We start from the raw sequence: 11,770 nt of genomic DNA, 5'->3' as shown, positions 1-11,770 counted from the left end.
ACAGTAAAGAGAAAGGTTCTGCCATTTCTTTACCCTCCATATGCGTCGGTCTGCGATGGACTTTCATTCCTTAAATCGTGATGTAACCTGCCTTTAAAAAAATACACACACACAAACATAAAAAATTAAAACATTAAGGAGGTGGTAAATTACGACATATTCTTAAGGCACTATGAACATTAGCACCAAATATGATCAGAATATGATGTATTATCATTATTGGCATTCTCAAAATTACTAAAAGGACTAGCAGTATTTATTCTACGCTGAGTTTGTACGTTTGCTCACTTCAAAATAAAATGCATGGGGGGGGGGGCGTAATAGAATGTCCACCAAAAATGAAGAAAAACACAATACAACAATGTGCTTTTTAGTGAACGAATGAGTACTTTAACCACACAGACTGTCAGCCTACTCCGGATCTTGCATATGGTGTGTGCAATAAAAATAGGCAACTGTGTTTAATCTCAGGCCTTGTGCAACTATCCCTTTCATCTTTGTGGATTTATTTTCTGTTTTTGCACCCTTTACTGCGTGACCTTTACCAAACATCAGCTGATATCATATAGAATCAAAAGAAAATATACGGTTTGATGTCAACAAAATGTCATCTTTAGCAGACCAGGCCTCTCACCCAGCAGGGCTGCATTAGGGGTGGGGTTATATGTATGTTCTTTATTATATCGTATTGTCTTTGTTGCTTTAATGACTTTTGTCTCACTTGTTGGCAGCCAGTCTTAGAATAAAGACTTTTTTCCACAATTACAGTACACATAACTTTGAACAATGATGAACTACCTTTACATCTCTTACTTATTCCTTCCCAGAAGAGCCACCAGTGAAATTTTAATGAGGTTTACAGAATACAAATTATTTTTGGGGCACACTAGAAATTGCCCCTGCTTGAAACTGCTGATTTGTGTTCTTAAGACAAATTGACACAGAACATTCCCATAAAACTCACAAAATTACTTTTATTAAGGGACAAGTAAAAAAAGGACATGATGTATAAAAAATACAAAAGCGCGTCCTCTAACGTGTAACCGAAATAAATGCGAAGCAAACAATACATGCATAGTCTAGCGCGGTGGATCCTAGTGATCTTCGTCTAAGCTACGGGACTAAAAACAGGGAGAGTGGAATACAGTTCTGTTGCAATCTACCGGCTGCTCAGTCTACGGTGACACACATCTAAAGTAATGACGGCAGGTAATAAGTTAGGTTGTACACGAGTCAAATGACAAGGAAATAAATATGTAACACTTCACAAGTAGGGACAACCGAGTCATTTGATGTGACCGCAAATCTCACGGGAGAATTTGCGCAGCTAAAGTTCACGATGCGGCCGCTTGAGATGGAAAGAATTCAGAGAAAGTATTACAACTCAAGAAGCAGGGATGCAACGAGAGAGAAATAAATATGAAATAAATAAATAACCAAACAATTTCAGGGCCCACCCAAGATTGTAATATATACATAATCTAACAGCTGCCTCCCGACTACAACATGAAATGTCATATTAGTGTTCTTTTTTTCTTCCTTTTTTTTTTTTTAAGAACAACAAACATACATACAAATGACCTCAGACAAGCACAAGTGTCCTTAGAAAACCTGCATTGCTTTTGACATTGGGGGGCAAAAGAGAGGAATTTTAATGTGCTTTGGCTTCCACTTGATGAATAGTCATCTTCTACGCTCACTTGTCCAGTTATTAAGCAAACGCAGAAAGACAAATTAAGAAAATTTCACTTTCGGTCAGTTTGCATGCCGCTTGGAGGTGTCCCTAACATTTAGGTAAGTAAAATCATAGAAAGATCTTTTATTACACAAGTGAGCAGTGTCAAAAGTTGAAAAAAATAAATACACAAAAAAATCCACCTCTCTCAAACCGATTTTTACAAAATAGATGATATCTGGAGGTATCGCAACACATTTGTGGTATACAAGAGCATTGGTATAGAATTTGAGCTTGTGTCCAAAGCCATGAGAACATGTATTTGATATCAACAAAATCCATCTTAAGGGCCATGTACTAGTATACAATTCATGGCACTACTCTAACACAAATGCCTCAGTAGTAAAGTTTTTTTTTTGGGTCACCATTTGGGCCACTTTTGGTCTACTAGTGCAATCTTAAAATGGATTATTAGGTAAATTATAGACGATAATGTTCATTTTAAAAGGGGGGTCTCCAATAAAAAAGAACACTCATATTTGAGGAAATACTGTCATTAGTTGACAGGAGATACAGTAGAATAGATATCCTAATAGCGTTCCAAATTGTCTTCCTAGTGAAGACAACTAGTGTACTAGTACATGGCTCTTAAGATTGATATCAAGAAAATGGAACTGGAGGAACAGCTCTCCAGAAGCGTGTATAAAGTTACTTTTACATCATATACTGACCGGGGAATGACAGAAATGGTTGATATCGATATTGCTGAAAAGTTGATTCTCTGTTTTTGCTGTCGTGGTGTGTGTGTTATTGTTATGCAAAGACACTTCCATTTTTTCCCACATTTGTTTTTTTTCCTGTTTGCATACAAAAATAATCTCATCAAGAGAAATTGCTCCAAAATAAAAACAAGCATTAAAATAAGTAAGATTTACACTTTCTATAAGGCCATGCAATTTATTCGACTCATGCATCAGATCGTGGGGGTCTTTTGGATGAGTGGGCTTTGCCAGTTATGCAAATAAATGCACTATGTGTTGCTGAGGCCACAATAAATAAACGCGACTGGCCCTTTTTTTCCCTCTGTCTCTCACTCATGTTCGTCAAAATTGATTGGGAATGAACACTATAAGCACGTTGTGTGTGCGAGAGAGGAAGAGAGACGCGCGAGTAAGGCTGGTGCATTTGCTGTTGAAGCTGTGAATAGGCCTGCCTGCTTTCAAACTGGAGCACAGCTCAGTCAGTGTTTGCACACACGTCACACTAATCCGGTTGGCATAGACCAACTCTTGACGGAGCGAGTATCACTAAAGTTACGCTTGGAACAGGAAGAAGCCATTGTTTGAGATTTTTTTTCAGGATCCTAGAAATCCAGTTGAAGGTCCTGAATAGTATGCGCTTTGTTAAACAACTTTGGCAAACTAATAGGACAACTGTATTTTACCACTGAGGCAAAACTGCACACAAGACTAGATGATGACTGCAAGCCCCTGAAATAAAATCATACTAATAATCATTTCACTCGTAGTACTAGTAGCCTGCAGATGTCAGTTTTGCCTCACTAGTTCTACATAGATGTCCTAGTCAACTGTCATAAAGTAGTGAACAAAACTACTAGTGCATTTAACTCTTTTTCTACTAGTGAGGACAAATCATATCAACACTATCTCAAAAAAATCTCAATCGTCTTTTACCGAATAACATTACGGGAGTGGGGTGACCAAAGAAAATGAGCAGAATAGTTGGTGGATTACGGCGCATATAGAAGGCGAAACACAAAAAAATCTCTTAAATTCTTTCATGACAAAAGGGCTGTGTGTGTGTTTGTCTAAATGTGCTCTAAATGCTCATTCTTTTGAGGTTTACATCCAACATTGTTGCTGATGAACCTAAAAGTAACACAGAGGTCTTGGGGAAGATACAAGGATTGACTATATGGCATTGTGGGATCTAAACGTACCTGCAAACTAAAAGTCCAGCATGTATCTAAAGACAAAAAAAAAAGTGAGATGGTCCATTTGTCAGAAAGGTGAGACTCAGTACAAGACGAAAGACATCAAAGTCCGTATGTTAACTGCCAGATACAGTACAGTGATTCCCAACCAGTATGCCGTGGCAATAGGGATGTGTTTATGTGGTTAAAATGACAATACAAAACTCAAGGTTGGCTCTAATAGGGAACTTTAACTTTGTGAAGTTCCGCTAACAAAAATCTGTGGAAATGTCCTGCTTGTTGTTGTTGTTTTGGACAAATGCCTTATGGCAAAACAAAATGTTTGTATATGTGCATGAATGTGGTAATTTCCCCCCAAATAACCCTCAATCCCAAGTTACAGTGGTGCCTTTAAGTACTTTCAATTCTACTTGTGACATGAGATAAGAGTCAAGTTATTGACATAGAGACTCATACAAAGTGTTAAAGCACCGAAACAACTCAATTCATCTTAATGCTTACAATGACTGACAATATAACAATAATCACAGGCATATAATTCTGTGTCAGCAATATTCGTGCCACTTATCAAGTCAGTCACATTTGTGAAAAATCATCTTTGTTTGTGTCTGCATGACTATCATAATTTCCCCCAGTGGCCAAGTCATGCACAGCAGAGGGAGCCACAATTGATTTATCATGAGCACAAACTGCTTAATTCTTTGAATCCAGTTAATGTTCTCATGTCTTTAGAAAGTACAATAAAGAGCGGTAGTTTTCTCTAATTAAAAAAAATACAGATTGCAAACATGTTTGTTGGGGCGGAGGCTAGAACAGATTAATGGCATTTCAGTTCATTTCAATGGAGTAAGTTGATTTGCAACTTGAATTACAAGGCACCGCTGTGATTTAGAGGGAAGGTTGCCAAACAGGAATATATCATAAAAAATTGCCCATCTTAATGGAAACTTTCTGGAAAATGTACACTCCTTTGTAACTTCTCAATACCGTATCATCACTTTCATTACATTTTTTGATCGTGGGATGTGTGTGATTGTTTTAACCATGTCTATGCCTTGGCTCAATAAAGGTTGGGAAACACTGGTCCAATACATCAAACAAATCTCTAGCCTTTTGACAGAGAAGACCAGAAGATCTTCAGCTGCTTTAAATCACCGAAGGCAGCGTGATGCGCCTTGCAAGTGCTTGAGGAGGACGGGGTGGGGGAATGCGCGTAGGAGACCTTTGTGACTTTACCAGCTTCCTTCTGACGTCGTCACCACGGTAACGCATACCTGTGCCCCCGCCGGCGCTACCGCCGCCGTCGTCATTGTGGTCTCCGTTGCCTGCTGCTCCTCCTCGGATGTGGACGTCACGCGGCTGACGGGCACATCTCCCGCCTCAACTTCCACCTCCTCCTCCTCAACCTCGTCATCATCCTCTTCATCTTCTTCTTCATCCCCGTCCTCTTCCTCGTGCCGCTGTTGTTGTTGTTGCTGCTGCTGCTTCTTGCGACAGCACGGCTTGAACAAGTGGGGATCGATGAGAACCTCACCGAAGCGACCCTTGTAGATGATTCCGCAACACACCTTTTGTCTGGACAAAACAAAAAAGCAATCATCAAACAATCTTTTACAAACATCCTCCAATACTGCGGTCCCTTCTCAAGGTTTCAGATTTTTCCCCAGTTGGGGTTTTGTGAGTTATTTCTTGCCCTCCTGGAGGTTGAGATCAGGGGATGTTGAGAATATTTGTTAACTGTGGCCATGTGACGTTTAAGACGTTTTTGTGATTAAGGGCCGTATAAATAAATTTGACTTCCCTTGAAAAAGCACTTTTGTTTCAAGTGTGCGGTCTCACATTTTAAAAATTAATCATGATGTTACCATTTTTTGTAATCGCTGCTTGAGCAGTTGAAACGACTGTACCTCTTCCAGTAGGTGAGATCCAGGAAGGAGAAGACAGGTGAGCGGCCAGACCCTTGTCTGAGCTCAGTGTCCGAGCCGTCGTCGGACAAATTGCTGTAGCTGGGAGACTGAGCTGGGGAAGCGCTGGATGTGGTGCTTTGTGCGTCGGAATCTAAAGGTGCATAAGAGAGCACCAAAAGTTCATAGCAGGTCAAATTAAGTTCCCATATAAAGTTTAAGGTTCATTCTGATATTTTGTTTTAGTGCCACTTTGCAAAGAAACACTACATGCTACATGCCAGGTTTAAGTACAGAAGGTAGAACTAACTGTTTCTTTTGAGCTCTTTCTGCAGCCTGTTGATCTGTGTCGGACGGGCTTTCTTGCTGATGGACTTGATCTTTTTGGGCCTGGAGGTCAACCTTAGACTGGGACCACCTCGAGCATCAACCACCTGCGCAGACAAGACTTGAAACTTTCACTGTTCACTCGCTATATCACAGACTTTTAATTGATTATTTTTAATGTGTATTTCCACCCATCCCTAGCAGAGATCAACCCCCCTGCCTCCAAGGAAGAAACTCCTAGCTCTGGCAGTGTTTCGGCCGAGGTGTCACACTCACGTGGTTCCAGTTCTTTTTTGTTCCCACCGGGAGCTTTTTCCATCGCTTCACCAGGAGCACACAAGCGTTGCAGATCTCTCCAGACCGCGTTTCGCTCAATCTGCAAGGCAATTCGTTAGGGGGCAAAAAGTGACACTTTCTCACTTTTTCTGTTCTACACTTACCCGAAACAGCTCCTGAAGTCTTTCTCGTAGCGCTTGCTGTCCGTGAAGCGAGAGCTGGAGGATTTTGCTCGACAGATGCAGCAGCCGTCCAAACTCCTGTACATTTTTGGCTTGTGGAAGCCAAACATCTGCGAGCAAAAGAAATCACAGTTAGATGTTATAAATTGTAACCTTTTCAATGACATCAACAAAATACACTGATTGATGACAAATACACACCCATGTGTGCTTAGAAAACACAAATAAAGTTTAAAAAAAAAAACACCTAGTGTAGATACATCAATATAGGACACATCATCTCAATAAATTAAGTATCAGTCATTTGAATAATTCTAATTCAAGTCAAATCACCCCAGGTAGGCGGTGGGAGTAAAACCATGTCCTATAAAATTAAATATATCCCCTGAGATAAATCATAATTGGGCACTAAGGTAAGTCCAACAAAGGTCATAATCAGACCAATATTTTATCGTATTTGTTTCACGTGTAAACTAATCCCACAACGGGATGCGTAGTCACGAACCAAGCCCTAAATAATTTTTTTTGCATCCCTTGCTGTGACCCACATGGGCTGGTGTTGTTGGATGCGTGTGTGGTGGGGGGGGGAAGTAGGTCAACAGTCAGACAGCGTGTCAGACAGATCATGTCACCATGCTGAGTTCTCGGCATGCATGCCTTGGTTTTGGCCAGTCCAAAATATTACACGGCACGCACGCCCAAGCTGCAGGCGAGCATTGACGTGGACTGAAAAGTCCAACCATGATTATGAATGCAATGAGCACGCCCACTGTAGAGGGATGCCGTTATGTTGCTAGGCAAAACTGGAGTCTCAACAGCACATGATGAGCACAACTGCGGCAAAACGCGCAGAGCCGCACCCCCCTTGGACTGAGAGTGTGTGTGTGCGTTTTTTTCCCCCCATCAATCCTAGGGGGTCTTCTGACAGTATGAAGTCACAGAGATATCACAGCGCACAGAGAGCACACTCGGATGTGGATATCCAACAAGACGAATAAAATACAGATGCTTATAATAACTGCCATTAGATTAGACCACACATCAAGAGGGTATTTTTACTATTTAACCAAATTTGGTCCAATTATAATGTGCCTTTTTTCATCTATCAATGACAACAGCGAGAGCCAGAAAAAAATGTTTTTTCATTTGAATGGGAGATGGTATAAAATGTACCTGCGTGTCCACTTTTTGGGACATTTTTGTCAGGTGGGGTGCCACTAGATGTTCTTCTAACTTGAAATATATGCTTTGGCTCAACCGGCCACTGTACATATTTACTACAGGCCTTTACTTTGACAAATGTGATTTTAGCAAATGTACAATTATATGTTAATCTTTTTTTTTTCACAAAAATATGGGCACTTTGTTAATATTTTGTGAGTGACACAGTGGTAAAACAAAATAATTTAATGAAATTAGCACAACCTTCGTCTCACATTGCAGAGAAGAGAAGTCTATCTGAAGTGTGGTGTTTGTTTTAGCCAAGTCAGCATTGCAAATGTAAAAACTAAATTTGTTTTGTTGGCACAAATGCAAATTTTCAAAGATATTTATTTTGTCACATACTTGAATGAGATTATTTACATTATTTTTTTATGGAAAACATTTGTAAGAATGTCTTTAAATAAAGGTAATTACTGCCACAATCACTCACTGAAAGGTAGTAGGAGTTTATAATTAAAATGATTTTTTTGTGCAATATTTTGCCATACCATTTAAAATTAACATGCCATGTTTTGACAGCAATGGCATGTTGCAGGTACATAACAGCAAGCAAACTCCCTAAATCTTATCTACACAAAAAAAGCAATATTGTCTCCCTGACACAATTCGACCACAGAGTGACATTTTTAAGACGGGAAATATGCAAGCTTAATAAATGCCTTCAGTTCCTTTTGAAGGCTTTCTGGGAACCCTGCGTGTGTGCAGCCCACCAAGTCAAATCTAATTTTGAAGGTCAGAATTATTGTGAGGAAAGCCCCTGTAACTTGTGTAATAAAGTAAAGGTCAAGTGTAAACTCACTAAAATTGTGGGCATCTCTGACCTTCACTGCTTTATAGTTCTGACAGGATAAGTAGCAACATTGATTTAAAGTGTTCAAATAATAATAATTATCATTGTTCTACGGACAATCCCATGCTGAAAAGTGACTTTTCTTTCACGGTAATTTTTTTAATGTATTGTTATTGTCCACTATGCTCTGTTAAGACAAAACATTTTATAACCTACACAGTATAATGGTATGCATATTAAAGTACGGTTAGCCCAACAGCCAGTCATTTTTAACATGTATGTTTGTTCTGAACACCTTATTGAAGATTGGATGGATAGATGGAAGAATAGATAGATGATAAATGGAACGAAGTGAACAAATTAAAATGCATTGCTACTTTTTCTACATTTTCCACTTATTGCCCAACTTGTGCTTCCGATCTGTACCTGTACTCCAAACATGGCAGACAAGTACAGAATTATGAGAACAAAAATTATGCTTAGGAGTGCCATTTTTTAAATTTGAAATAAAGCATGTTGAACCAATTTTGTTGGTGCGTATTTCAGAGGGAAGTACACTGGCCATTGCTTTCAAAAGGTAAAGAGTGTTTGAGATACGTGTTACTTTTTAACTTCCGTGCACGGTCGCGGAATAAATTAAGATCTTAATTCAAAGCGCAACTGTACTCGATTTACAAGGTAGAGCTGTCACTTCGTTTCCGGAGTGGCGCATCTTCGTAGCCGCACGCGATCTCCGCAACAGCTACAGTACTGTGACGTAACTCAACATGGCAACGGACACACACTTGAAAGGCGGCGGAAATAGCGCGTGGCGGAGGGAGATGTGATGCAAACTAACACAATTATCCCTCACACGGTTGTTTTAAAAGTCCCACAAATCACCATCAAAACTATCGCGACCTCTTCTTTATCTCTATCAAAGCTTGGTTTCCTTAAGCGTAAAAGTGCAAGCCGTCATTTTGTTTTCCACCGCCCACTCTTTGGCCGAGGCAGCATGGCACGCCACACGACGTGCTTCATGCGCACCCATCTTTAAAAAAAAAAAAAAAAGCACCGCTACTAGGCTACTTTGTTTGGTGTGCTCGACGACGTTTACTTCGTTTTACAACGCCAAGTAGTCAAACAGTCGAAAATTTAACACATTTTCACTCTCGACGAAAACGTAATGGTGTAATTTGAACTCTTTAGCAGCGTCCACTTCGATGCTTTTTTTCTTCAAAGCGTCGTGGAACATGCACAGCCTTCTGTTCTTAAACGCAAATAAATATTAGCGGAGGAGAAACAATGTTGTTGTTTTTTCAGTGTAACATTTGCCGGGGACAGCAATGTGTGCGTGTTAGCTTGTTTTGTTGACAGCCTGCCGCCGCGTGCTCCCGCACACGGGTGGGCGTGAGAGCTCCTCCAACTTGGCTGGGACACACGCCCCACTAGCGCCACAATGTACACCTAAGCGTACAAACGCACACAATTATGCAACTATTCTATTGTAAAAAACGACTTATATCGATATTTTGAAGTGGTTGCTTTACCCGCCCCGCAACAACACCCTCCCCCCCGGCCCCGGTTACCAGCTTCATCGACCTACGAACAACAACAGCCATTGCACGCGTTGCGACTACAGCAAGATCAGTTTCTTCTTTTAACAAAAAGACATTTTCGGCATTTTTCTTCACTTCAAATCCAACTTTAATCTCATAACGGCGAGTCACGCGTTAAACGGCCGTTGAACGGAGGGAAATCGCACAACTCAGGAGGAGTTTGTAAAATTATATGGCTTAAGAGTCCGAAGACTCCAAACCCACCAGCTTTGAAATAATTTTAAAAAATAAATTAAAAAAACTGAATGCTTACCTTGCAAAGTTGTGTAAAGTTGGCGAGAACAAAAGTAGTATTCCGTCTAGGGTTTGTGTTTTCAAACGGGACTACGCGTCTCTTGTTGATGTCTGCGCCTGTGGGCCGGACTGGAGAGTTGTGGACACGAGTGCGCATGCGCCGCCCTAACACGCCTCCATTTTGGAGGCCTCGATATGATTCTTCAATCGTGTTCATTTGCATAAACGACATCGTGACGTAAACGTGCGTCTGCATTCTGATGCCCATATAAGGATGGGAACGTTGCGCGGGAACTGGGGGCTCGGCCCCGGTTGCTAGGGCACATTGGAGAATGTCGGCAAAGGGGCGGGGCTGCCTGCTTTACTCCAGACCCGCCAGATGGCAGAAAGCGGACCGCTCAACTGCGATAGCGGTGCTAAGTATTTTACATCAATATGTACCTAATTTTAAGTTGATAAACAACCACATTTCTTGCAAAGATTTTAAGCCTCTATTTTTTAATGTTAATAATAATAATTCAGATTAAAAACAAAATATGTCTGAAAATTATTTTTAAAAAAAACTATTTTTTAATGTTGATAATAATAAAATAATTCAGAGTAAAAACAAAATATGTCTGAAAACAAAACAAAAAATCGACTCAATGTAAAGCAATTGTTTTACCTCGCAAAACAAGAACAATTCAGGATACACGGAGGATTTATTTTTTAAAATTTGATTGAAAAAAAAAATCCACATTAATTTGAATATGCATGACAAATCAATTCTCAAATGCATCCTTTCCTCATGTATGGGTTTCCATCACCCTTTGCTTAGTTATGGATTCCTGCATTGCATCAAAACTTGCTGACAGTCTGCAGCACTGTCACCAAGTCACTCATCCGCAGTCAAGGTACAAATTTGACTCGTACAGTAAATCAAGACACTGCTGGACTTCACAACCAAATTTAAGGTAGGTAAACAATGAGGGGAAAAAAACAATCCATTCCACTTGTTTCATTAGTAACTTTAATGTGTGACGTCACATTTTCATAAATAACCTTCATTTATTGCTCTCTCTAATCTGTATTTAAATGACAATAGAGGCTGGGTTACATAGTGCTGGCGGGGCAGTGCAGGACAAAGACAGCATTTCCTAACTGGTAAATGAAATGCGATACAGGGAACCACCGCTGTATCACAGATATTTTTGCAAGCGCTTTTAGGCGGTTTTACAGGACCCAAGCAAGTCCGAATTAGGCTTCGGCCTAGTACCACATTGTTCCACAACATGCCGGTCAGAATGGAGGTCTTCTCAAGAGATACAACATAATGAACAGCAAGAATAAGAGGTAGAGAATGTCGCAAACTAAACTTAAAAGTAAAATTGCTAGTTATTCTTAGCTTCCTGTTTTTTTCATTATTTTTGTGCAAAAGTAAACTAAGACAACTAAGCTCTCCAAAATGCTGAAAAATGACCTGGGCAATTAAGCTCTCAATTAAGCCTGTATGTTCTGTTGTGTTGCTTGTCTGCGTTTGAAAGGAGTTGCTTGAAAAGTTATAACCACTAACATCCATGGCTAGTTGCAGATGAAATGATATGGTTTGGGTGAACATTTTTAATGT

The 11,770-nt window shown here is 40.1% G+C and overlaps 1 protein-coding gene across 1 annotated transcript; it reads right to left on the bottom strand.

The window, feature by feature from the left end:
- Positions 1-954: 954 nt before the first annotated feature.
- sinhcaf (SIN3-HDAC complex associated factor) lies at positions 955-10,317 on the bottom strand. The gene is made up of 6 exons (XM_037254724.1): positions 10,184-10,317; positions 6,301-6,428; positions 6,137-6,236; positions 5,844-5,967; positions 5,537-5,687; positions 955-5,204 (listed from the first exon to the last, which is right to left on the bottom strand). Exons 2-6 carry the CDS (start codon positions 6,426-6,428, stop codon positions 4,862-4,864), a joined length of 846 nt encoding a protein of 281 aa, XP_037110619.1. The 5' UTR covers positions 10,184-10,317; the 3' UTR covers positions 955-4,861.
- Positions 10,318-11,770: the final 1,453 nt, after the last annotated feature.

The sequence above is a fragment of the Syngnathus acus genome, chromosome 6 (genome assembly GCF_901709675.1).
Source record: "Syngnathus acus chromosome 6, fSynAcu1.2, whole genome shotgun sequence".
Classification (NCBI taxonomy): Eukaryota; Metazoa; Chordata; class Actinopteri; order Syngnathiformes; family Syngnathidae; genus Syngnathus; species Syngnathus acus.
This window is presented reverse-complemented; position numbering and strand designations above follow the sequence as displayed.

What these genes read in the sequence shown, in the direction of transcription:
- sinhcaf (XM_037254724.1), bottom strand. Translation starts at nt 6,428, where the DNA reads ATGTTTGGCTTCCACAAGCCAAAAATGTACAGGAGTTTGGACGGCTGC. An exon ending in CAAAAAAGAACTGGAACCAC is followed by an intron (nt 5,968 to 6,136) that starts GTGAGTGTGACA and finishes TTGTCTGCGCAG; the next exon opens with GTGGTTGATGCTCGAGGTGG. An exon ending in GATCTCACCTACTGGAAGAG is followed by an intron (nt 5,205 to 5,536) that starts GTACAGTCGTTT and finishes TGTTTTGTCCAG; the next exon opens with ACAAAAGGTGTGTTGCGGAA.